This window comes from Branchiostoma belcheri, unplaced genomic scaffold (assembly GCF_001625305.1).
Source record: "Branchiostoma belcheri isolate BF01 breed outbred unplaced genomic scaffold, Haploidv18h27 scaffold71, whole genome shotgun sequence".
Taxonomy (NCBI): domain Eukaryota; kingdom Metazoa; phylum Chordata; class Leptocardii; order Amphioxiformes; family Branchiostomatidae; genus Branchiostoma; species Branchiostoma belcheri.
In genome coordinates this window covers 860,688-888,634 of record NW_017804365.1, presented here as the reverse complement: position 1 = coordinate 888,634, position 27,947 = coordinate 860,688, and the positions used below count along the sequence as shown (strand labels likewise).

The 27,947-nt window shown below is 43.1% G+C and overlaps 2 protein-coding genes and 1 pseudogene across 5 annotated transcripts in view; 1 reads left to right on the top strand and 2 right to left on the bottom strand.

The window, feature by feature from the left end:
• LOC109484937 (fibroblast growth factor receptor 3-like) overlaps positions 1-21,310 on the bottom strand; it is a 27,536-nt gene extending 6,226 nt beyond the window's left edge. The window contains exons 1-6 of one of the 4 annotated variants that reach the window (XM_019788301.1): positions 18,762-21,310; positions 2,622-2,837; positions 2,022-2,121; positions 1,597-1,686; positions 1,008-1,125; positions 336-429 (exon numbers count right to left, since the gene is read on the bottom strand). In XM_019788301.1, the coding sequence (XP_019643860.1) occupies positions 336-429; positions 1,008-1,125; positions 1,597-1,686; positions 2,022-2,121; positions 2,622-2,835 (616 nt within the window). In that variant the 5' untranslated portion in view covers positions 2,836-2,837; positions 18,762-21,310. Of the gene's footprint in view, positions 1-335; positions 430-1,007; positions 1,126-1,596; positions 1,687-2,021; positions 2,122-2,621; positions 3,402-4,411; positions 4,692-8,736; positions 9,114-18,761 lie in introns of those variants that run through there. The other 3 variants (XM_019788300.1, XM_019788298.1, XM_019788299.1) reach the window with 3 other exon arrangements.
• On the top strand, positions 6,806-18,769 carry LOC109484934 (annotated as a pseudogene).
• Positions 21,311-21,517: 207 nt separating the features above from the next.
• Positions 21,518-27,300, bottom strand: LOC109484941 (kelch repeat and BTB domain-containing protein 12-like). The gene is made up of 5 exons (XM_019788304.1): positions 27,047-27,300; positions 25,954-26,214; positions 24,989-25,128; positions 23,439-23,642; positions 21,518-22,776 (listed from the first exon to the last, which is right to left on the bottom strand). The coding sequence occupies exons 1-5, from the start codon at positions 27,290-27,292 to the stop codon at positions 21,882-21,884; spliced, it is 1,746 nt and encodes a 581-aa protein (XP_019643863.1). The 5' UTR covers positions 27,293-27,300; the 3' UTR covers positions 21,518-21,881.
• Positions 27,301-27,947: the final 647 nt, after the last annotated feature.

The following is a 27,947-nucleotide window of genomic DNA, read 5'->3' as shown; positions in this document are numbered from 1 at the left end:
CGGAAAAGTAAACGTGCAGGGGGGCTGGAAAAAGCCACAATGGTTTGTTTGATATCCCTCCCATCATGATCTTGCATTGTCATAATTTCATATTTTGTCAAGTAAAATATAAATGACAATGTAGAAGTAATGGGAAAAGTAAGTGAACCAATACAATGAATCAATGAATAAAACGAAATAATCAAGTTTGGCAATAAGTAAATGGAACACTACAGTGAAACAAAATATTAACCAAAGAAAAGAAGTAAGTTTGGCTACAAGCAAATGAAAATATATGTAACAACTGGAAAAGTAAAACAGAAATCACGTCGAGCATTGACAAAGTTAGTACAGACCTTGGAAAGCTTCAATGTACTCTGCAAAGTTGTGAACTTGTAGGAATTTCGACACGTCATCCACTGTCTGGACTTGTGACAATCGTCCATGCTCCTGCAAAAAAATCAAAAATCAAAGTTAGAAATGAAGGAGTTAGAAAAATTGCCTTATAACTGAACACTGTAAAATCTAGTAAGATGTCTAGTGCAATGTTAACGGTTTGTTTTCATAAGAAAAAGTATGAATAGTTGAATTTTAATGCACTCTTTTACCTTTACTTTATTGCCCAATATAACGAACGATTCCAAATTAGTTCACCAATATTTATATTGAATTCTCAAAACAATGATTATATCGACGAAAGAAAATAAATGTTTTTAATAATAATAAGAAGTTAGCATAACATATAACAAATAATGCATTTTTATGAAAACGTTTTAAAGAGCAAGCTGTACGTAGTTTTTTAATGTTGACCACAAAGCAATACAGGCAACCAGTAAAAACTGCATGCGAATCTGTTGTCTTACTCTGTACTATATACTACACTGTATGTATGTATATGTGTTACAAATAAACCATTCATTTATCATTCATTTTGCACAATGACTTAGAAACAATATCTGTCAGTTTTTGAAAGAAATGATGAATTCGTTGCCAATGGAGTCATGGTAAACATTTTGATCTAATCTTACCTCTGGCACAGCGTAAGACATGCCGAAACCCTCATTTACGACCCCACCAGCATTTGATACCACATTCAAATCGTTTGCAAAAGCAGTGTCGATGAGTTGCGATGACACAATACTCTCTCTAAAGGAGGAGAAATATGAAAATGTTTATTAAAACAATCATTCTCGAGTTATGTTGTACGCAAACAAAAAACTATATAAAAACATAATACTCTGCAGCAAGGAAGGAACACGACAGAATAACCATTTTTGAAGTTGAACTTTGTTTCCAAAACCGCTACTCACCTACCAAATATCATTTAACCCATTCACATTTTCTCGAGTTTTGGTGAACTCATATACAATCAACAAATGTAAATGCATAAAAACCCCGTTGCAGTACCACTGAAAAAAGCCAGACCATCCTTTTCACAACATCTACCCACATACTACATATCAAAAAGATCCATCCACAACGAGTTACAGTATCCAGACCCACACCACAGCTGCTCGAACCAAGCCCAAACCGAAAACATACCCTTCTGACGAAGGCAATCATCTACTTCTTGGTGATGTCATAACTGTAATAGATAGGAATATATGATGACATTACCTGGATGTTGTTCCTTCGGGTGGCACATGTATGTCCATCATCTCGTCAGCATGGTTCTCCCTCCTCTCCGTCTTTTTCTGTCTTTTTCTCCTAGCTAACGTATACATAGATTTTTAAAAAGTGTTGGATCATGAAAAGGCTTCAAATTTTGTATACATTAGTTTTGCTATCGTCATTGTTACTATCTCTAAGCAGATATGCTGTGGGTGAAACTCTTGCCTGGGAAAGTAAGCCGGTTAACATTATACGCAATTTTTCTTTTCATATGTTCACCAGGTTCAACAGAACATTGTAAAAGATTACATGTCGTCTCAAAATATCCTTAATACCTGCATTTATTGCAAATTATATTTCTCATCAAAATTTGATCTGTATCAAAAGTGTTTTTGCAAAAAGAATCAAGAGAACTGGTATATATCACATACCAGAAAATTGCTGTCAGAATTATGATGAGAAGTACTATGATTCCCAATGCCGTGCCAACACCAATGCCCACGGACTGAGCATTTGTTAAACCGTCCGTACCTGAAACAAAACAGACAATTCATTAAACTCAAAAGCATTTTCTTCTTGTTATATGTACATAGAACATATCACGTAACAGTAGCCCCTGTATTCTACCTACTTCTTTTCTTATACTTTCTTTTTGAATAATTGAGCATTTCGTTCATGATGGTTTATTTTCAAATGCAATATAGCAGAACAGCTGCCACCTGGCAGCCGAGGCTAAACTATGTGCACTGGTTTACAAAATGAAAGAACAAGTAGGCACCATAGTATTTAGTCTAAAATGACAGATAGGTGGCAAATTGGATTAAAAATCTAACATTACACAATTATTGGATAATTATCTATTTAATTAAAAATATGTAAATATGTATAAAGTATGTTAGTATATAACATAAGGGCGTGCATTAAGATAAATGGTAGCACACAGTAATATATAGGGCAATTATGCCAAAATCAGATATGCCTACATACACTGAATATCTCAGAATGAAATATTATTATATTTTCAACAATACCGTCGTTGACTGTTGTAGATTCCCCATTGCTTTCTGTTGTTAAGCTTGTGGTGCCCGACGTAGGTGCTTCATCAGTAACTGTCGGTGTCGAAGAGTTTCCAATGATGTCTGCTGTCGGTATTGGAGTTTCTGGTAGCATGGCTAAAGTTGTAAATGATGGTGTTGGGAAGATTCCATCGATGTCTGTTGCAAGGGTTTGGGTCTCCAATGACATTACTGAAGGTGTAAATGACGGTGTTGGGGAAATTTCACTAATGTCTGTGGCAAGGGTTTGGGTTTCTGGTAGCATTGCTAAGTTTGTGAATGACAGTGTTGGGAAAATTCCATACATGTCTGTTGTAAGAGTTGGAGTTTCCGATAACATTGCTGAAGTTCCAAATGATGGTGTTGGGGAAATTCCATCGATGTCTGTTGCGAGGATTTTTGTCTCCGATAACATTGCTAAATTTGTAAATGACGGTGTTGGGGAAATTTCACCAATGTCTGTCGTCAGCGTTAGGGTTTCTGTTAGCATTGTTGAAGTTGTAAATGACGTTGTTGGGGAAATTTCACCAATGTCTGTTGTAAGGATTTGGGTCTCCGATAACATTGCTGAAGTCAGTGTAAATGGCGGTGTTTGGAAAATGTCTGTCGTCAGGGTCAGAGTTTCTGTTAGCACTGCTAAAGTTGTGAATGACGGCGATGGGGCGATGTCTGTTGTCAGGGTTAGGGTTGTTGCTGCACTGCTTGTAAATGTTGCCGTATCAAAGGTTCCATCCACAACTAGAGACGTTGACAGGACTTGTAAGAGATGAGATGAGATGAACTGGTTTATTAAATATAGTACATTACACACCAAAAGTACAACATCATAGTCCTGGGGCTAAATTGCAGCGTACTATGATGGATTATACATTAGTCCAGCGGCATGGCACTTTTGTCTAAAAGCACCAAAGTTGGCACAGATGTAGTTAAATATATTTTATGCAAATCTGGATAAGAAGGCATTTCAATTTCTGCCCATAAGCGATTTTCTGACTTAGCGACTACAATTCAACACTCATATCAAGTGTTAACTACTCTATTGTTCTTCCTTGAAAAATGATTTTCTTTGGTTAATTTTACCCAAAAATGTACATTTTGGGCTCCTGTGTCGTGAAATTTGCTAAACAATACTATGACCCGATATTTACATGTTAAGGTCACAAAGCATTCATGACTTTGACACAATATGGCAAGGTCGTTGTTTTGGGGGTTAGCGTTGCCACGTATATATATACGCCACTTATAATATATAAATGCCGATGTTGGTTGGGTCCAATTGCTGTTTGCTGTACCTGAATCACATCGAATGGAAACCCATGTCTCAGGCACACAATAACAGTCAAACGACGATCGATTTGATAATACTAACACTGAACATTTTTATAATAATAATACAAGTGTTAAGTGTTCACCTTTATATAAGTGATATTTCCAACAATGTATGCCTGTATAGCCAGACAGTGGTTCTGTAAACCAGCCATAAATCCAACCGTCGCCTACACACGTACACACACACATACAAGCACGTATTTTAATTGCCCCTTTTTACCAGAAGATATGCCTTTCCAGCTACCTACTCTACTGATAGAGAAGTGTCGTGCTTATAAGCTTAGAATTAAGCAGATTCAACGTGCATTTAGTTAGAGGACTATTTTATAATTAGAATCCAAAGTAATGGTTATATAGATGACTATCAATACCTCACGAGAAACAACAATAGCGTCAAGACTTCCATATCCATAAAGCTTGACCAAAATAAAACTCACCGACAGCTATGGTTAACACCACGACCAGAAGTTTCCTCACGCGTCCAAACATTGTTCAAACGTCTTGCTGTCCTACAATCAAAAATCTGAGTGTTCCTTCCTCCAGTAATCCATGTACCATATATTGTAAACTTGACGTACGTTTACGACCCAGTTTTTCTGTAGGCAAGAACTATGGTGGGTCAACCCATACTACTGACATCCTATAACGTGATCATGGAAAATGGGTCTGCACTGTACTGGCACGTACTCGCCATAGCTATGTGACCAAAGAGTTTTAAACAAAGTCAATAGCTGGTACAGTGCAACGGTGTAATGTGTCAATATGTAACAACTGTGACAATGGCGTCGACCTCACTATTTGTTTGCTTTCTAAAGCCCCTGTTAAGCGTTCACGAATTTGGCCTCTCAAACGCTAGCCGAATGCCCGACGACCAATTGGTAATACTAAGGTCACATTTCCAAGCCGGGGCCCGGCCGGGCTGTTTCGATTAACGAAAAATCAACAATATATATCAAGAATATACGCAAATAGTTCCCATCATTAGATTTCAACTTTTTTGTGCTTTGTTGTCTTTCATATCATACGTTTCCTTCCATAAGACTGCCCGGCCGGCCTCCGGTTTGGAAATGTGACCTCAGCATTAATTAGGAGTGGGTCGGCGCAAAGTCGGCCGGGTCGGATGGTGTTCGGCGAAGTTGGCTACGATTCGGCTGCGCCAGCCGAATGTTTCGAAATATCTAAACCATTCGTGGGGCGTTCGGAAGGTTCGGTCATAGTTCGCTGGTTTTCGACAGTAAGTCAGCAAAACACCAGCGGACCATTCGGCAGAAAAGCCAGGAGTGTTTGGGGCGAGCCGAACGTCAGCCGAACCTGGTTGGCTGGTGTTCGGGAAATGATTCAGGAAAAGGTTGTGTCAGAGGTGTGACAGAGTTAGGTAAAGTTAAAGAGCCTTCCCGTGTTCAAAAGCCTTGGGCCACACACAACAGTTATTACAGTAAGGGGCTAGTCCACTGGTAGTGGTGTGTGTTTTTAAACACACACCACTACCAGTGAGTTAAAACTCCCATACTCATTCTCAAAGGCTGAGTGCTAAGCAGAGAATGCAGTATGTACCATTTTTAAAGTCTTTGGTATGACTCGGCCAGGGATCGAACTCACGACCCACTGAATGCAAGGTGAGAAATCTACCCAATTGGCCATTGCACCGGTGCAGAGGCTTATAAATAAATGGTTAGGTCACACGTAACGTTACATGAACGTGCCTATTCAGCCATAAACTTACGTGTTCTGTTGGAAAAGCTGGCTGACCATCTGTTGTATGGTCACGCTCCTTCGTGGTACAGAAGCGCCGTCTAGTGAGCATTGAAGGTACTCCAGATATAGACAATACGCCTTAATCCATGCCTTCAAGAGTTATGCCGCATAAATTTAATCCACTGTCGCTCCCGACATACCCAAAACGACCTCATAGCCTTCTGACGAAGGCAATATGTAAAACCCTCTCATTAGAGATCAGTGTTAACGTTGAGACTGTGTACTTCTGTGAATTTGAGACATACAAACTTTAAATGTTGGAGTTCACGCGTAAACACTGACAGAGACTAGGCCTTACGTCTGCTTGGATTATCAATATACAGAACTTTATTGACACAACAAAAGTACAGCGACTTTCGTAAGGCCTTAAACTACATGTAAACATACAATTACGTGGGTACAACAAATTTGACCTACGTACAAAACCATGGATGAATCAACGTATACTATTTTTTCTAAGGTCTAAACATTCTTTGATATATTTACCTATTTGTACACAGTAAGGGTTATTACCTTCTAGAATGAAATTGTGGATATGATATAGTGGGCAATCCATAACAATACGTTGTTCGTCTTCAATCTTATGAGGACAGGAAGGACAAAACCTTTGGTCGCGGGGATAATACGTAACTCAATGACCACTTATCGTAGGACTACCAGATTTTCAAAGAATGACGTCTTCAAATTAGTACGAATTATGAATATTTATGATAGAAATTACATAATTGATTAAAAAAAGATGTTATCAATGTCAGAAAAGACGTGGAATTAAACATAAAATCCTGATAATTTTACTGTTCAAACAAAAAAACTGGCGGTCAGAAACCGGCTCTCATGGCAACATGCAAATCTATGAACTTATCACAAGAATATAAAATTTTTGTTGCGAGATGTATTTCAGGAAAAGTTACGAAATTTGATGGTTCTAGCGCAAGCCGTTCGGGCACTATCCAACATGAAAGTTTGCCTTAAAAGCCCCCCCCCCCCCGTCTGACTAAAGGGGATTACCAAGTACGCCCATTCATAATTGATATGCATGTCACGTATCCCGGATATATGACTCATCCACTCGGCACACAGAAACCATATTTCATCACCAACGAGCACACCGAAACGGTCGGTCATTTGAAGATGGCGTTTTGCATTGTCATTGGCTGCTACTTTTAGACCAAAGCCGGGAACTTCGTAGGTTTCGGTCGCTGACTTTAGCGATTTGGTAGGTAAACATGTCAATACAACGGACATATATATTCCTGCATTCGACGAAGGTGACTGCCAGTCGCAGGTGGAACACTGACAGCTTGGGTCTTAGTGTGTGAGCGTCACTTTGAAACTTGCAACACTTCTCTGAATGTCCTGTACAACTTGGTTCACCTGCGAATAGTGAGTACTCCTACAAAACATGCTACCTTACTGATGCAATTGTTCTTTGTGATAAATGCTGGTAGCTATTGAAAACATAAACTATGCCGTGACACCTGGCGATTTGTATTTATTTAATTCGTAAAAGGCAGATGTCCTCTTACAAAACATGCCCTTCTACGGAATTGAGAACGTTTTGGAATACAGTCCTGTTCCAAAATGTTCTGTTCCAATAGTGTGCTGCGGTATGATTTAGAATTTGAAAAAGCACTACCCAAGTACTATGTAATTTATTTAAAAGCCTTGTCCTTCTGGTATTTTTTACACAATATTTTTTCAATAATTTCATGTCTAAATCAGGTCATAGACCCCAGACTTTTTAGCCCTACGGTGGTGTTGTTACTTCCGCATTCATTGAGTTTCGCTGCGGTGTGATGCGTTGCACGAGAAATATCCCCCATATCGTACTATACAGGGTGCTATAAGGCTGGTACTGTATGTGCAACCCAACAATTGTTGGGTTAAAAGAAGCAGTTTGAAATGAAGTCAGTAGTAGGGCCCTGAAGAAATACATCATGTTCTTTACTTGGCGAAGGCCTTTGAATTGAATCTATATGACCCTTCGATAAATTCAAATGTCTGCATGGTTTAAAAGCAGGGGGATGTCATCAACATGTACTAGTGAATTTCAGTAAATGGAGAGGACAGATTGACCCACAATTACGACCACAGCTCTTTTTTTTTTCATTATTGTGAATACTTTTTCCTTTACCCGGTTTTCTATAGTAGCGTCACCTACAAAAATGGCACGTTCCATTTTGTCCTCAGTACATTGGTATGAGGTTATAACTTGTGTGCTTCCGCGTGAAATAGACCATAGTGGCCTCTGCAACAGGAATTATGGACTCTGGACAAATTCATTTCATTTCAAAGCTTAACCGAGGTTACTAACTGTGCACGGCATAATTGAAGGACGTCTCAGGGAAACAGTTTAGCATAGTAAAGTGAGGCCATGTTTCACTGTCACGCCTTTTCTTCCTGTGCCATATTCTCAAACCATACCACTTTGCCATACCGTGTTAATCTCTGGCATGCTTCATGAGAATGTTTGTCAGTGTAACTAAGGACACCCATCGAGGCGAACCTGAAAATGTAAATATCGAGTCAAGTACCTACATGTATAGTGTTCCGAGGTGGTTTTTAGAGACGTATAACGGTACGTTGCAATTTAGCCCCAGGGCTTTGTTGTTGTACTAGTATGCCGTGTACTGGTATTCAATAACATGTAAAGCCGGTGAGTTCATCTCATAACCCGGGGTTTCAAAGAGGGTAGAAGGTTTGTAGAAGAGCATATTATTGGAATAGAGTGTATGTGTAATTGTTATTCGTTCCGGTATATCTACATATTCTACATGTACCAGAGTATAGACCCTTCACCGGTCAGTTCTAAAACCTTCACCTCAGCTTTAGTGCCCCCCTTATACAATCTAGTACATCAAAAAATTCTGACAAAGTGTCAGGTTTGTAGATAGTTCTGCACTGACTGGCCTGTCAAATGTGTGACATGAAAACATTGCTGTGGACGTTAACCTCATTGTTCGGCAATCATGGTGTAATGGTTTCTGTGGGCGTGTTTAACCCTCACCTCATTTAGTGCCCCCCTCCCCCCTCCATAACAAAGGTCTTCTCAGTGTGTCAGTATTGTATTTGTAGATCGTTCCGTCAGGCTCGTCTGTCGAAGGTGTGACAGAAAAGCATATAGCTGTGGACGTTGGCCCCATTGTTCGGCAATCATGATGTAATGGTTTCTGCAGGTTGCCCAACAACCAGACAAAGATGCGTCACGGATCGATTATCTAAAGTTGAAAGGTTGACCGATTCTTGGCAGTTGTCCAGTTTCGGTGATTACATCATACGGGTATATCACATTACCTGGTGTAAGGTAGCCTGGGTACCAGTAGACCCACAGCACACTAGCCTCAAAGTTATTCTGTGTGCTGCATCCGCCCTGTGTATCCTAGTGGATTGTAGCCTCCTGTGCAGGCTCCGGGGCGGGTGGGAATTTCGATACAGAATTTTGAAGAGTTTTTAATGCGTTGTTTTAATAGCCGGCCATCCTACAACCAGCCGCCGGGAGAAGGTTCCATTCCGCCCATGGAGCCTTTTAAAATAACGCGTGTCATACTCTCTTCAAAACGCTGTATCAAAATTGCCACCCGCCCCGGAGCCTGCACAGGAGGCTAGGTTTAATGCATGGTGCGGTGCCCCAATTCCACTTAGCGGCGCTCTCGCCGCGCTGTCTCTGCGACCTGAAATTGGCCGGAGCGTGGAGAGAGCGCCAAGGTTGCCATGTTTGTACTGTTTAAACCCCTATTCCACTAAAACGGCGCTCTCACGGCACTCTCTCTGTGACCTAAAATTGACCAGAGCGCGGAAAGAGCGCCAAGGTCGCCATGGGAGCGCGATAAGAGTGCGATGAAAGCGCCATGAGCGCCGTCACCTCGGCGACTGTTTCGAACCGGCTCATACCGCGCCGCCGGCGTGTTTTTGTTCCTGAGTGAACGACGCTGTAGATCTGGAGAAAGGGACAAGGTCATGTAGGGGACGGTCTTCTTGTAGCATCTTTGTGGAAAAGATGGCGACTTCGGTGCTCTCTCCGCGCTCCGACCAATTTCAGGTCACAGAGAGGGCGCAGTGAAAGCTCCGTCCTAGTAGAATGGGGGATTTACACCTTTGATTTCATAATTCCAATATAATGCAGGATGTACCAGAGTGAAACTGGCCAATTTTCCCCATAATTTTTCATCAGAAAATCCTTGTAGTACGTTATGCCGACGTTCTATTTTGTGTGTATATATGTCTATCAAAATGTGGGCTGGTGACGTCAGCCGCGAAAGCAATTTCAGATTCGACCAATCAACATGCATATATGGTGACAGTGACGTCACGTGAAGTTACCCAATACCAACATTTGTCTTTTACAGGATTGGTTTATCAAAAGTTTTGCTATGTGTGACAGCATTCGTTGTGAACATTATGATATTACATATTGTATACATTTCCCGGAGGTTTGGAATCTCAGATTTCTTGCTTTTGGCACCGATTGTCGTTCTAATAGTTACAATCCCTGTTCTCAACAGAAGCAGATGTAATATGTTGTTGCTTTTTTTCTACGAGGCTCCCTATAACACTTATGTTTATGCTTCCCAGATTTAGGAGTACTACCTTACCTTTTAATGTATAGTTACTGAACTAATTGTAATGGCTTTTAGGTGTCTCGTGAGGAATTGTATGTGTCTCATACCCAATTCAGCCAGGTAAGACTGCAATGATATCTGTGTTGCATTATAACTACATGTAGGCACCTATCTATCTTTCTGATATAGTGTTCTTTTAACTAGGGTATCTACGTACCCCTGATGTGGTATTGGATCAGGTAGGCGGAAGACGATGGATCCTTCAGAAAATCCTAAGAATGACTCAAAATCACCGGGAGCGCCGGAAAAGTCTCAGACCACCAGACCACCGGGAGCTCGCCCAAAGACTAGAGCAACGACAAAAAATGAAACATCAAGAGGGGAAGACCATGTAGAACAGAGACGAGTAGTCGCCGAGGGAATTGAGAGTAAATCGGCTGCTGACAAGAAAAATCCAAGACGTCCAGACGGTAGACAAGGTCAAGGAGGGCATTCAAGACGACATGACGATAGGCAGAAAGAGAATCCGAGTCAATCCGAAGACCGTAGGAAAAGGGAAGATTGGAGACGACCTGGCAATAAGCAGAGAGACAATTCAGCCAGACCTTACAGTGGGCAAAGAGAGAATAATAGCCAGAAACAACATTCCAAACGGCCTGACACCCAACAGAAAGAAAATACAAAATGGCGTGACAGTAGGCAGAAAGAAAATACAAGACGCCCTGACAGTAGACACAGAGACCATTCACGACAGTCTGGACAGTACGACAGCATGCGCAAACAAGACCCAAGACGGCCAGAGAGTGGGAACAAAGAACACCCAAGACGACCTGGCAACAACTTCAAAGGTCCTTGGAGACAAGCAGGTGGGAATTACAAAGAACATCCAAAGCAGCACGACAGGACCACTAAACTAAGACCTGACCAGGAGGGCGCAGGGAAAACAGATAATCGGGAGTCAAAACGTCAACAGAATGGACAACGGCAAGTCGGTCAAGACGGGTGGAGACAAAAAGGTGCCAGGGAACGGTCTAACGCAAATTCTACCGCTGAACGCAGAGGCAGACAGAAAGGGCGCATCACGGTGCATCACTTAACAAGAATGGAACAAGAGGAACCGGAAAACATCGTGATGGAACTCCTTGGGAATCTGGAATCCTTTGAGGTCTTATTAAAAAGTGTGCAACCAGATTCTAAGGAGCTAAAACTTCTGGTAGCTGTTCTAGCCAAGGCCTGTGACTGCCCCATGTCGAGTAATCTGACTAGGCTGCTGACCTCTGTTGTAGATACCCCTCTTATAAATTCTGCTTTGCCCGGCTTCATCTACAAGATGCCCGCAGAGAAGTCAGAGCATGTGAGGGAAGGGTTTCCAACTGTACTCCTCAGCGTGCTTACAATTCTCTTGAAATTCATGGAACGGCTTCCTAGTCACTATGACAGCGTTCTATGCCCCTTGGGAGCAGTAGAGGTAACGTTTGGTCAACTAAGGGACAAGGGGATTCTAAACGACAAGTGTGAGGACATCACGGCCAAGCTGGATGTACTCAAAGAACGCCGAGACGACATCTTGGAACGCGAACGCACGGGAGCACGCGTGAAGACCGCATCGAAACGAGCTGCAGACGGCAGTGACGATGACGACGAATCCGGTGACGACGAAGCACCAGACGAATTTCGGGAGTATCCCGAATTCCCCACCCCGGAAGAGGTCCGCGCAGGCACCAACCCTATCTCCGACCAAACCTGGTGATAGGTCCGTACAGAAACCTGAACACTACCTTGACGTGCAGTATCGTCTGTACAGGGAAGACTTTGTGGCACCCTTGAGGGAGGGTATCCAGGAATACGTCGCTAGCCTCCAACACCCTGACGGCCGCCGCAGGAGATTCCAAGACATTCGTGTCTACAACGGCGTTTCCATAGTTCAGCCAAACTGCACAAACCAGGGCGTGACACACACCCTACATTTTGACAACTCCCGCCTACAAAAAGTCAAATGGGAGTTTTCCAAAAGGTTGATTTATGGATCCCTCGTGTGCCTGTCAGTAGACGGTTTCAATACTCTGATTTTTGCGACCGTGGCAAACAGAGACCCAAAGGCACTGCAGCGCGGGAACATCGACGTCCGTTTTGAGGGAGGCGCCCATGCGGTCGCAAGGCTAAACCCCAATAACGTGTACGTTATGGTAGAAACATCAGCATTCTTCGAGTCATACCGACATGTTCTCAAGATGATCCAGGGAATAGAAGAAGGAGATTTACCCTTTGAACAGCACATCGTGCGTTGTGACCTGGACATTGGACCGCCCAGGTATCTTGTACGGCCTGCCGACGACACCCCTGTAAGGTTTGACTTGACACCTCTACTGAACATCCCAGAGCTGGGTAAACTGATGGCAAAAAGAGAGAAGACGTTAGCAGCCAGAAGGCTGCGTGTGGGCAACGTCTTCCGACGGAATCATGATAAGGACGAAGAGGATGTATATCTTCATGACCTGGAACGACTTTCCACCAAGTGCCCTCAAATAGATCGAGCTAAGTCCGTGCCTATCCTCAACACAGATGCATGGCCGTCCGGTAAAGATCTTCACCTAGACGAGTCACAACTTGGAGCCGTAAAAACCGCACTGACTCGACAGTTCTCCGTCATCCAAGGCCCACCCGGAGCGGGGAAGACCTACATTGGACTCAAGATCGTCAAAGCCCTTCTCCACAACAGGGAGGTGTGGAAGACTCGAGGTGCCCCCCGTCCATTGCTGGTGGTCTGCTACACCAACCACGCACTGGACCAGTTCTTAGAGGGGATACACGAGTTCTTAAAGACGGGCATCGTGCGGGCGGGATCAAGGAGCGACAGTGAGGTTTTGAAGAAGTTCATGCTGAGGGAAATCAAACACATGAACCGAGATAGTCGGTCTGTGCCTCTCAACATACATCGCAACATTGGTCGCATCAAACACGAGATGAAACAAATCACCATTGAAATAGGCGTCCATGAGACAAAAATAAGAGAGGCTAGGTCAGAGAACAAGATGCTTTCAATGAGAATACTTGAAAACTACATGCACCCAACGCAGGCTTCAAGCGTAAGTCAAACAGACGTTAATACGTTCGGTCTGCCAGACAAGTGCTCCTTTTTCCACGCGTGGCTTGAGCTTATCAAAAGCCCATCAGTAAAGGAAGCATCTTCTGCAGAGAGCAAAGATGTAGCTGCAACAGATACTGCGACAGCTGGTCATAACATGGCACGGCCAGGTCAAGACCCGGGGTTTTCCGACGAAGAAGGATTTAGTTCTGATGATCAGGACGAAGGTGTTGGCTACACGGGGTATTATAGCGTACTAAGCACAGATTCATCTGAACCACAGGACGTGCAGAGAAGCAGGAACGATTTCAGTCCTACAAGGAACACCCTAGCAACGGACTACGGTGATTCCACTGCCATTGCCCACAGTCGACATGTAGGTCAGGCCTCCCGCACTCCTGAAGAGCTCGGAACTCCAACTGCCAACATCAAAGCTGACCAAACGATTGACGCCACTTGGAAACAAGCTACTGACGTGAGCGGACATGGCGCTAGTAGAATTGAACCCACTGTTGACACCATTGGAAAAGATGCCAATGACGACACTAGATCCGACACCAATGTGGTTAACGGCACAGAAACCATCGAAGACGACCAAACGATTGACGCGACTTGGAAGGAAGCCACTGACGCGACCGGGCATGACGCTAGTAGAGTTGACTCTACAGGGAATGACGCTACTGAAGTAGTTGACGCCACTAGGAACGGCACCAATGATAATGCTATATCTAACACCAATGACGTTGACGGCAGTGATGAAACCACCGAAGACGAAGCACCCATAGAGGTAGACGGAGAGGCAAAGGTAGCTGAGATGGAGCGCCTAGGAGAGGAGGAGTATGAGGTTTACAATACAGTCAACCACGAAGAGATAAGCAACAATTCGTCGGGAAACAACCTTCCTCAAGAGGAAGAAGCGTATGAAAATGACGGGTTTCAGCTTGTCGTCAACTGGAATGATGTAGAGAGGAGGATCAGGTACGGCCGTCAAAATTTCCCTCCGATGGACGCAGAAGAAGCAGACAGTGTACAAGACATCAGGCAACTACAGCTGCCCGATCGGTGGAGGCTGTACAACTACTGGGTTCTTCGACACATCAACCACTATCGTCAGCTGGTCTTTAACCTCCAGAGACAGTACGAGACTCTCTCGACAGAAAGGGAAGAACTGGGGCTTGAGGAGGATTTGTCAGTCCTGCAAGGCGCGACAGTGATCGGCATGACCACCACGGCGGCAGCCAGGTACCGGAAGATCCTTGAACGAGTCAGCCCCAAGATCATAGTCGTTGAAGAGGCTGCAGAAGTTCTGGAGGCCCACATCATCACAACCCTGACGAGAGGATGTGAACACCTCATCCTCATAGGAGATCACCAACAGCTTCGTCCTAATCCAACTGTGTACAAGCTGGCCAAGGACTTTAATCTAGACTACTCGCTGTTCGAACGCATGGTGAAGAACGGTCTCCACCCTCACACATTGTCGACCCAACACCGCATGCGCCCGGAAATCTCAGTCCTCATGAAGCATATCTACCCCAACCTGTTAGACCACGAGTCCGTCAGGAGCTACGATAGGATAAAAGGCATCGACAAGAACATCTTCTTCATCGATCACAACAGAGACGAGGTGCACAACGAGGAGCTCCTCAGCCATGCTAACGACCACGAGGCCGATTACGTCGTAGCCCTTTGTCAATATCTGATTCAACAGGGGTACGACAGATCGCAGATAACGGTACTCACGACTTACAAGGGTCAGCTGTACAAACTGAGAGGCAAGATGAGAAAAAGTTGTTCGAAGGAGTTCGCGTGACAGTCGTGGACAACTTCCAGGGCGAAGAAAACGACATTGTCCTGCTGTCCCTGGTCCGTAGCAACAGGGAAGGCAGTATCGGATTCTTGAGCATCTCCAATCGCGTGTGCGTGGCGCTGTCCAGGGCAAGGATGGGGTTCTACTGCATTGGAAACATCAGCATGCTCGCCAGAAAGACAGAGCTTTGGCGCAACATCAAGGCGGACATGGAAGAAAGAGGCTGCATTGGACATCATCTGATGCTGAGGTGTCAGAATCACCCGGATACGGAAGTCAAGGCTCGCTCTGCTAAAGACTTCACAGCTGCACCGGAGGGCGGCTGCACGAGGGACTGTGACGTGCGACTCGAGTGTGGCCACCGCTGTCGACTGTCGTGCCACCCTGCAGACCCGGAACACAAAGTGTACAAGTGCTACGAAGACTGCACTAAGAAATGCGAGCAGGGTCATGCTTGTCGGAAGAGATGTTGGGCCGACTGTGGACCCTGTATGGTCCGAGTCCCGAAGATCATGCCTGGTTGTGGTCACGAGCAAATGGTGCCATGTAGCGTCGACCCAAAGGACTTCTGCTGCCGTGAGCCATGCGAGAAGATCAAACCGTGCGGGCATCGTTGCCGATACAGTTGCGGCCAACAATGTACCCTGGCATGCAAAGAGCAAGTAACCAAGGAGATGCCATGTGGTCATCTCGTCACAATGTACTGTGATCAAACCCCAGAAACCTTCCAGTGCCCAATTCCTTGTCAACAGCCGCTGGAATGTGGGCATCTATGCCAAGGGACATGTGGATCCTGCCAACAGGGGCGTCTCCACGCTCCCTGCAACAATCCCTGCGGTAGAAATCTTGTCTGCTCCCACCAGTGTACATTCCCTTGTACCAGTGACTGCCCTCCTTGCCAGGTAGCCTGCCAGAACAGGTGTTTCCACAGTAGATGTAATCACCGATGTGGCGATCCATGTGCTCCTTGCAGCGAGCCTTGCAAGTGGCGTTGTCAACACTTTCAGTGTACGCGCAGATGTGGCGAACCATGCAACAGGCCTCCTTGCAACAGACCCTGCAAGAGAAAGCTTCGTTGTGGTCATCGCTGCATCGGTCTCTGTGGTGAACCTTGCCCTACCAAGTGCAGAGTCTGCAACCGTGAAGAAGTCACCACCATCTTTTTCGGCAGAGAAGACGAGAGAGGAGCTCGTTTCATTCAACTGGAAGATTGTGGCCACATCGTAGAGGTCCAAGCCCTGGACATACACATGACTCAGAAAGACATTGACGAGACTGGCACTCTCAGCATACAGCTGAAAGTCTGCCCCTGGTGCAACACCCCCATCCGCCGCAATCTCAGGTACGCCAATCTTATCAAGAAGACTTTATCCGACATTGAAGAAGTCAAGAGGAGAGTACGAGGCAACAGTCACGAAATACACCAACAAGCATCTGCCATCAAGGCACAGATAGCAAGAGCCCGTTTCCTGAGCTCGAGTGACCCTGGAAACATGGAAGCAAGGCAGACGTTGGAAGACAAGCTTGTCGCCATGGATCGCTTGACGTTGGGAGAGGTGGCCGTCATCCAGATGCAGTTCGAATTCCTGAAGGTGATAAACGACTACGATAAGATGCTGAGAGAGAAGAAGGATTCCCTGACGCCTGAAGACCGCATCAGATACAAGAGACAACTCAGCATGCTGAAGTCCATCCTGATGCACAATCGGTTCAAGTACAGGATGAGTGAACAGGAGGTCAACGACATTGACCGAGAGTTGAAAAGGGTCCACTTGGAGGTAAACCTGTCCATCCTGACGAATGACATCGACAGACACAGTATCAAGCTGAGTTACCAGGAATCAAGGGAGATAGAAGTGTTGCAGGTTGGTTCATGTTCTAGTATGTCTTCTTTTTCTTGAGTGATTACTTTCAGTTGACGCTTACCTGGCGCTTATTGATCTTGCCCCTCTACATTCAATATTTCTGCTATATAAGTTTATTATATTTTGTTTTGTTTTCACTGATTCGCCTTGTATATATTTGTATAGTGGTGGCACTAATATAAGTTTGCGAAAACTTGAGTGCGTCACCGTTACGTCTGTTTTGTCAACTGATCTGAATAAAAAAATAGCCACATATGTTCAGAGTGAAGGGTTTTGTTCCTAGAGCTTTGAACCAGTCACTGATCGTCTTCAATTGACTGAGCCAGTGAGGCTTGTCACGTGGCTTCTCTGAAGTGTGACATCAACACTGGGTTAAAATATATCCGGTTAACTATGTCGGCGCCCGTCGCGGTTGACTGATGGTTCCTTTTATAAATACTAGTAGCCTTTAGCACCCCTCTCAGAAAGTAGTCTTGTTCGGTGTCCAATGAGAAGCCTCACTTGGTCAGTCTATTGAATAATATCTTTTTCAATTAAACAATACAACAGTACAAAGACAATGCCAATGGCGCTGCACGCAAGGAGGCCAACTTAAAATGATTTAACAAATATAACATATATATGTATGTACATGTAGATATACAAACAGAAGAACAAAAAATTGTAAAGTAAAAAAGAAAAATGAAGAAGATCAGGGTGATTGATCGTAAGTTCTTAATGAGAACAAATGTTTTAAAGCTCGTCATGTAACTACAGACACAGATGAACTCTGTTGAGGAGATGTGTGTTTTTCTTGCACAGGACCTGTTCTCCCGCGGCAAGTTCCTCAGCACAGACGACCTGGAGGAGGGAAAAGGAATCCTAGAAGATGTTCGTCGAAGTCATCCCGAGTTGTCAGCGTTGACGAAGGAACAGAAAGCCGAGATCGTCGAAGCAATCGGTCTTGGAAAGGGTCACTGGTACAAATGCCCAAACGTGAGTAGCTTTTATGTATCCTTTTTGGAGAGCATACTGTTTTTATTTTCAACCAGTGTCTTTTCTTCAAGTTTTGTTCCTTCGAATTGGGAAGTTGTGTCTTCCTAGAGTGCACCCAGGCGCATGTACACCTTTATAATTCATGCTCAAGCACTTGACGTTAATTCCTAACGAGTAGGGCAATATTTAACAGATTGCACAAGCCTATTGCCACAGGGCAAACCGTTACAGCCTTCAGTTTTGATGTACCGGATTGCAAGGGTTTATTGCACAATATACGTATCCGGGCGCAAGGTAGAAATGCTGTGCAGTGCACATTCAATATCATATCGCACGTTTTTTTTACGTATATTACACAACTGTGATTATAGCCGGAACAGAATGTTTCTGTGTAGTCAATGTATTTAAATTATGATCTTAACTAAGCGTCTTGAATCTATCTGCAGGGACACTTCTACGCCATTGGAGAGTGTGGTGGTGCCAACCAAGGGGGTAGATGCCCGGACTGCGGCCTTGCCATCGGAGGACAGAACCACGCGTTGGCGGAGGGGAACCAGCACGCTCCCGAGATGGACGGCTCGCAGTACGCTGCCTGGTCTGAGGCCGCTAACCTCAACAACTTCAACTTAGACAACATTCTTTAAGGTGTCAGTGTATAGAAAGGGCTCATAATCACTTTTGTTGTTAGTCATGAAGGAAATTGAAACTGTAATTTCCAACACAAGGAATTGGACTTACCCCAATTTTTGACAACTCTTTGTCAAAGAATGAGCAATCCACCGCTTCCGTGACGTCACGTTATGCAGATGACACACGTGACTCGGTAAACAGTGGATCAAGTTGCAGATAGTCTGTGCCGCCCCCCGTCTTTGTTGATGGAATGTTGTAATGCCCGGATGTAGATGACCTATTTGATAGCTAGTGCAAAAAAAGTCTGGTTCAGAGTCTAAGATTTTTTTACAAAGTCTCAAATTGTAATGTCGAAACTTTGGGTAAGTTCAATTCCTTGTGTTGGAAATTAAAGTTTGAATTTCCTGCATAATGACGTCCAACATAGATGAACTTTCAAGATTGCACTTTTTAGTGGTCTTCTTATTTGCATCAATGTAGTACATTTACCCTGGAACAACAGTGGGCAGATTTTTTAGTATTTTTTTTTAAAACACTGCTTTCGATGAAGTTTGTATGTGTCTCATCCTCGACAACATGGGCTGGAAGTGATAGGGGGAAAATTGGGTTGATTGACAGGGTTGTGACCCGGTATGTCCTAGGGGGTACCGGTAGGGTGTGGCATGAGATTGACAAGAATTTGCACTTTGTAATCATGGTATTATGAAACATGAATTTTAGTGTAATACCAGAGTAAGTTGTATGTACAATCGTATCATTACAATATAACATCTATGATGTAATCCAGTCAGTTTTTTTTTCCATCATCATACAATACAGTTCCAATTCATTCACAAAAAACACTCCCTGGAAGTCTAAATTCTCAGATTTCTTGTTGTGTTCGACACGAATTATTGCATGACAGTTTATACAACCTCTCCCCAATGGTGTTTCTTAGTGAATATTGAGCTACCTACAGAAGCTTAGAAAATGTATCAGTAAACAATCTACTTTTGTCCTATTTTGTCGACATTAATCTACAAAATTTTAAATGTCATAAAAGACAGCAGATTCACAATGTATATACCACAGCCTCAAAGCTACATGTACCAAAGGCGTACCAAAGCTTAGGATCAACAGAAGACGAAGTCATGGTGTGGAAAACTTCACTTTGAAAATGTTTCATGCAAAATGGTCTTTGCGTTTTTGCTATCGTTTATGCAATGTTATGTTATTTCATTGACTTGTATAATGATGACCTATGGAAATCTATGCTCGTATTTTGTGCCTTACAGATATCGATGTTACATTGGTGCAAACAGATAAGATAATGAGTGAGGAAGATATGATAATTATTCATTTGTAGTGTATTAGGCCATGTTGATTTGATTATATGGATGACATCATCTGGCCATGGGAACACCAAAGCTGATGGGAGCATGTCAGTAAAAGAAGCTTGGCAAAAACGTTCCCTTCATTATGAAATCACGTAGATTCCATGTGGATTTCAGTAGATTTCCCTGTGTTGTTTACTCATTTGTTTAAACTAAACGCACAGAGTATGGCATGTCGAATAATAGATTCTTCATTTTCATTTCTTCCCATTTTCTTCTTTCATTCTGGTCGAAAATTTATTGGGAAAACGGACCAAAAATTCATGCCATCCATATAACCAAGTCATGGCCTTACAATAAAATGGTAACATAGCGATATAGTAGCTAGCTAGACATTCTCCAGCTACCTATATCAACGGAAGTTGGTGCTTTACAAACAATTATATTGGAACCAATGTTAAGTCAATAAATTTGATGATGTTATGATTTTAATACACGGATTTTAAATCTATATGTCGTCTTTGTGTTTATTAATTTGCAGGTAAAGGGCAATAATAAAAGGTAAAACAAGTCACCAATAAAAAGCAACTCTGCATCATGTTCAGCAACAAGCCACGATTGGTTACTTTATCAACATAAATATCAATATTCAGTTAATTAACAGAAATTTCGGAGCGTAACTTTAAACAATGAGACCTTGTTTTAATGCTTACCTGACTTCAAACCATATTATCATTATTTTCTTGAGAGTGAAAACCTTTTGAATGTCAGTGGATGAGAGGACACAAAAATACGGATTATGAGGATGAAGCCATAGCTGCGAGGGTTCTTTCAAAGCTCGTGCTTGCTCTATGTACTCAAATACAATCAGATATTGTCAAAATATAAACTACTTAGAATAGGTCCTAATCAGAATAGAAGATGTCTAAATAGGAATAACAAATGTCCATTGATGGTCTCCTCTAGATCTACTAAAATTACAAATATAACAAGTGTGTGAGCTTATTTAACAAAAATCCATCATAAAATCTATCACTTATCTAATCATTTACGCAATCGACGTCAAAAATCTATTATCCATTTATAATCAATTATGATCTGTACTTACATAACTAGTATTCGTGCTTTGAAAACTAGGCCGAAAAAGATCATTATTCTGGTGAATATCACTGAGGTACGCAGGAATTCACAGTACTAGTGTAGTCAAGTACAAATCAAAGGTGTACATGCTCTACACGATAGGACACGATACCAGGCTGCGAACTCACAATTAACGGCTTGTACTAGCTTATAGGTTATGAAGGTGAAATGCATGGATCAAAAGCGGCCTCTACCAGTTCAATGAAGGACGATAGTGTCAGTTAAGTTACTGCAGTAACTTCTTTTTCCGCTAAGGGGCGGTTTTGATCCATGGCGATTCCATCCATTTCTGTATTAAAGATTTTAGAAATTCCTCCAATGATTGAAAAAGTTAAAACCTATCACATACTAGCCACCCACTCTTGTGGTAGTTAGGTTAGCCTTACGAAAGTGTAGTTATGTACTTGCCATACTTTGTACCCTAATTATGCAATAAAGTTATTATTATAATTATGTTAAGAAGTAGCGTTATTGTTGTGCAATAAAGTTATTATCATGTTAAGAAGTAAAAGCAATAAAACTCAACCAAAACATCAGAAGTCAAACAAAAGTCAGCAAAAATCTCGTAGCAGAAACTAGTACTTTGAGAAAGTAGTATTAGTTTCAAGAAAAGATAAAAGTGTTACAATACTGGGCAATCTGTCCCAACCTGAGTAACAGGGAAACTAAACATGCTGTGAAACCTTCCTACCCTGTGGTACTCTGTATATCTTCAAATGCATTTTAATGCATGGTAGGCACATTACATGCTAAGGCATGGTAGGCACATTACATGCTAAGGTATGGTAGGCACATTACATGCTTGTGCCATAGTGCACATGGGACCACACACTTCATAACACTCAACAGGAGGCAGGGTGGCCTTCAAGTCTCTCCAAGCATCTTCAGACCTGTCGTACACAAGGACAAGACAGTCCTCTTCGTCTCCCTCTTCTGCCATTGAGTTATCAGGCTCTAACAATACATGCAGCTGGTTCTCCAGTACAAAGAGATGACGAGAATCTATGCGGTTCCTAAATGGGTTAACCCAGGCTTGCAGTGCCTCCCAGCTGTCTGACACTGTGTCGTACACCATGATCTTGGTGGATTTGTAGTCTGTGCAAAAGATTTCTGTTCCCATGGCAACGGCTGTGCTGAGGTGTGGGAGGGTTCTAGGCGGGGTCATCCGGTCCCACTGGTCATGGACTGGGTCGTAGCGATGCACTTCTGAGTTCATGAGGAAATAGAGGTGCGATCCAGAGGTCACCCCAACGCAGAAGATTTCATCTGCTCCTTCTTCAAAATGCAGCTTTTCACACTCCTGCCATTCCTCTGTGTACCAATTGTATCTTCTGGTCCAAACCACCATACCAAGCAATGTGTCTTTCACCATGATGAGGTAGAGGCATTTGTCGACTTCAACAAAGAATTCTTTTGATGCAAAATCCCCTCCGCCCCATCCAACATCACAAAAACGGGATACACTAGTGCAGGTTTGTTCCCACTCTTTACACACCTGGTTGTACTCAAACGTGTACAACTGATGATCGGTCGGCTCGTGAATAAGGACGTACAAATCATTGTCGCTGGTAACTGTCATGCCTGCCAGTAATTTGTGTTTCAGATGGGGGGGCAAGCTGATCTTGGTGTACTTCCCTTGCCTTGGGTTCATGCAGAAAATGTCACCGGTCCTGGAAATGGAAGAGTACACCGCAAACCATCAATAAAACTGGCGGTGAAGTCACAATAAAACTGGCTGTGAAGTGGGTCAGCTACTAGTACTCTATCTTCGCAGCCAATTGTGAGGAGCTTAGAATTATTGGGGCTTAATCACAAGGGTCTGGAGCAGCTGCCTTTTAGCGCTAACTCAGGTGACCTCAATACTGCGGACATACATGTAGTACTGTAAGTTTGGTCCACTCACACTGGGAAGGTCATCTACTCTTTTCGATAATGTACATGAACATTTAAGAATCCACCACACTTTAAGTGTGGTGGATTCTTAAATGTTCATGTACATTACAAGACCTCCATTTAACGCCCTATCTCAGGGATGTCTCTAACTGAAGCTAGGTACTCATTTATACCTCTGTCCTGAGTAAAGTGAGGAAAGTCATGTAAAGTGCCTCTCCCAAAGGCTCTATCTCACTGCTTTGAAATTGTTGCCAACAATATTCTAGGAAAAGTCACTAGATTGATGGCCCTATGGCAATCCGTTCGGACGCTATCCGACATCAAAGTTGGCGCGGGCACTTTTAGCCCCCCACCCCCTCCACCCCCAGTCTAGATAGGGTTTAACTCTATCATTATTATCAAGATAGGACTTTGAGTGAAAGAAGAAATATATACTGACTCCATATCCAAAAGACAGGCCATTTCCATGGTGTCCATCCTAAATCTCTTCTTCTGGACGGAAGCCTCCTTTACCACATTCCTGATGACCTGAATACCCCCAGGATCCTCCCTGACCAGGGGGTGTTTCAAGATGGCTGCCGTGTCATCTGAGGTCAGCAGGTTGAAGCGGATGCGAGGGAGGATGCTGGGTAAGTGGTGCAGTCTGTAGGGTACAGGGTAAGGGCAGAATTAGCTGATTTCCTGGCATCATGGTACATGTAACTAATCAGTAAACATCTTGAATCATGAGAATGACGTCGGATTCGCACACACATTTCATGTAACAATACGATAATAACAGACATACTCACACACTAAGCCTTGGTCATTAAAGACATCTAATGTAATTTCAATGGAATTTCAGCAATTTAATGTAGTAAATGAGATCAATCCTGTCCCATAGTAGTGATGCATACCGGTTCACTGGACTTGGATCCGGACTTGTAAGAATGTTTAGGTTCAAGTCCAAAAAAACCTAAAAGTCAAGAACCGAGTCCGGACTTATTACCATAAAAGACCATTTCACATACCCCTTTTCTTTCCAAACCACCTAAAACCTTCCGTAGATTGTAAAATCTTTGCTGCAAAACGAAGAAAACATTGCCATCAGGCATCGTCAAGTACCGGCCTCCATTGTATGTGGCCAAAGTTTCACCCAGACAACATTGCAAGGTTGCCAATATGCAATTTTGTATATGCCATAGGTTTAGGTCCGGACTTACAAGTCCGGAACTGAACCTAAACCTCTGGACTTGAATCCGGACCTGAACCTAAAATTGGGTTTAGGTATGCAGCACTATCCCATAGCATACTGATATCTATGAGGCAAAAATGCAATGCTGCTGATGGAAAACAGTTGCTTCTTTTGTATCACAGGCTCGTTCTAGCCTTTTATGGATGGTACCCGAAAATCAAGCGAAACCCCACGCAGCTTGTTATGGGCGCTATTTCAAATGCTTCTAGTTTTAAAATGATGACAAAATGTGTTAAGAAGTGGCAGTAAATGTCAGTATTAGACAGATTTTCTCATCCAGAATACTAGTATTTTTGCTTGCAAATCTGAAATTGCATTGGATGCCTTTAAGCCCTTCTCTACATTCAGTTGTACCTAGGGTATGTAACTAAACATACCAGTACAGAGGTTTAGATACAGGTCCATACCTGTACCTACAGTTCTGTACATACATACCTGAACAGTTTGACAAATCAAGATATGTTCTTCTGAACTCCCTTAATAACATTCTTCTGCACTCCCTTAATAACATTAAAAACAGTTTAGTAATTACAATGTAACTTGACAGAAGCTTTATTCAGATAAAACAGGACAGAACTATATGGCCTTATGCCATATTCAAAGAAAACAGAACCATGTGGACTGTTTTGCTCTAGCTGGCACTTAGTGATTCGGTATTTTGGACCTGTATAATCAATTTTTGTGGTAATGTACCAGTACACAGAACTAGTACTGGTACGCAGCCCTAGTTGAACCAGTAGAACACTGCTGCCCACCTGTCCTCTGTACTGTGTTGCACCCATCTCACCACAGCCTCCCACACTCTTGTCTCCTCTTTAACATCCAGCTCATCATGGCTGATGATCTCAGTCAGCTGATCCACACTCAGGCTGCAGAACTCCTCACTGGAGGAAACCTGTGGGTAAGGTTATGATAAAGTTCATCTGTGTTGGTAGTTACATGTTTGAAGTTAAAACCATTGTAAGAATACTGGACATTGAACAAGCAGGGCTCGAAATACTGGGTGCATGTATATGTGTACCTTAGTGCACCCAAATTTGGAGCTTTGCATCCAATTATTTTCTGTGCCGGTGCACCTAAGTGCACCCAAACATTGTAGCTTTACATATGTAAAGATGTTAAATGTATACTACTGTAGTAATACAGCATATTGTTGACATCTAAGTGTCAGAAAAACAAGAAAATCCTTGTTGTAGTATTTTTCTTTATAAATGAAACGTAAGTAGTTTTTGCTAAAATTCTACATGTACATGGTGCACCCAAACACTTTTTTGTGCACCCAGTTTCTTAAGTTGGGTCCACCAGTGCACCTATTCCCAGAAATGAATTATGAGTCCTGACAAGTCACTACTAATTCCTGAGAGGCATGAAAAAGGGCTATCAATTTTACATCAGGGCCCATCACCAAACACTCAACCGGGACGGGGGTCGAAATCATTTACTCATGGATGCATTTGACCCAGTGTTGACGTCACACTTCAGAGAAGCCACGTGACAAGTCCCACTGGGTCAGTCTATATATTGAAGAAGGTCAAAGTGACTGGTCAAAAGCTCTGGGTAAAAACAATTTTTTGTTGGAACAAAATTTACAACGTGTGGATATGTGACTTATTTTCAAATGAATGGAAATCTAAACATACATATAGGTATCTGAAGTTCAACAGTCTTTAGTGACATAACAATGTACTAGTACAAATGTACATTGTATAAGAAAACCAACCTTCACAAAGTGCCTACAGATATACCGTAGACAACGCTTCAGGACGACACCCACAGAGAAGACATCAGCAAACTTGTACAGGTCCACACAGGTGGAGTGCTCCACATTCCTGGCCATGTAGCTGCTGCAGGTGTCTCTCACATAGTCCAGCTGCAGGAGGTCGGCTGCCTGGTACAGGTGCTGCACTCTGTCCAGGGACACATGGAGGGTTCCCGAGTAGATGTAACTCAGAATCTCCCCAAACATGTCTGCATCCAAACCCTGGAGGAGAATAATGATGTAATGATGTACAAACTTGAAAAAAAAAAACCTGGAGTATATAAATTATAAGGCCACACTGACTTAATTTAATGGATGACATCCTTGGAAGACCCCAAAACTAGTGCGCACGGGCGAATTAAAAAAAATTCCACCCAGGAAAAATACTCCTAAACCACAGAAAAACAAAGCTGGGATTGTCAATTTGCGGTAGCACCTATTGACTTTTACTAGTCACCACATGCTGGCCTTTTGCGACACTTCTGTGTTGGCACTGTACTGAAGTCTCGAGTTCCGTGGAGTTTTCGCAGCCTGGGTGCCATCCTCCATAGTTACCATGGACTACGGAGGATGGCACCCAGGCCAGAACCTCATCGGAGGTAATTTTATTTAGAACAGGTGAAAACCAATGCGCGCGCAGTTGTCATCCATAAAATTAAATCAGTGTGGCCTAACACAGCAAAACTTGACCATATTATTCCAGTCCTTGTCATATTTTTGCATGCATATTCAATGAAAGAAATTCAAAGAAATAATAAAATAAATAATGACCTACGGTTACAAAACTACATTAAAATTCCATAAACTCATATAATAAGTCAATCTACAGAAGTATAATATTACAGTTAAATGTTAATTATCATTGAGAACAGTCTACAGTGCTCAGTGTAACCAGCAAAGTTGACATATACCTGAGCAAATCACAAATAACAACAGAAAATGACATTTTCTGGTGAAAACAATGACCTTCCCTGTTTTTTCCAGTTCTTCATTATATGTTGCATCTCTAAGCCTTCTCTGTTCTTTTCTGTTTAACCCTATAAGCCATCCCTACCTGCAAAACGACCGTCTTCTGCCGACTTTCCGCCATGTCGCTTGTAAACATGGCTCTGAAGTAGGGGCTGGCCGCGGACAGAACAAGCCGATGGCAGGGAAACCGCCGGCCCTCGACTTCAAGGACGACATCCTGCAGCTCCCCATCCTGTTGTAAGTCACCCACAGCTCCAAGAAACCCGTACAGGTAGCTCTCGTCTTGGTAGGAACGAGGACGAACTGCATCGTCTTGGTCTGCGGCAGCCATGTTGATGATGATGACCAAGGAGCTGTACGGTACCTCTCAGAGGGAACCACATGCGCACTTTGATCAAAGTATTGATATCAATATCGATAATCAAGACTGTTTGTTCTTTAAAGAAATATGAATTGGTTGATGTTTTGTTTATCAAGATGTATAATTTCGGGGATTTTAACCAGCGGCGGACAGCTAAGCAGAAAACTCACCCAATCCAGGATGGATTGGATACCTGCCATGGCAGGTAAGTTGCGCGTTCCGTTACGGCTTATAAGTTAAAAACTAAGGTGAGGTGCTTGGATAAAAAGCGGCCTCTTGTAGTTTTATGGAGCACTGCCAGTATCGAATCCTCCATGGTAGGATCTGCTACAGAACGGAAGTTTTTGTTTGTTTGTTTGTTTGTTTGTTTGTTTGTTTGTTTGTTTTTGTTGCTTGGGAGTTAACTACCCGGCCAGCGCGGAGCCTTTTTTTTTTCTCAAATTCACGAGAAGCAGGAAATAAAGATCAGAAAGTTTTAACTCTAGTGTCGGTACGTACGAGTGACGCCTCTCGCCCAGATTGGTCGACCAAGACTAGCCTCTACCAGGCTTCGGATGGCGGCTGGAAAGAGTAGAAATCGGCCAAATAGAGAGACAGCATGCCAGGGGCTCCTGGCATGCTGTCT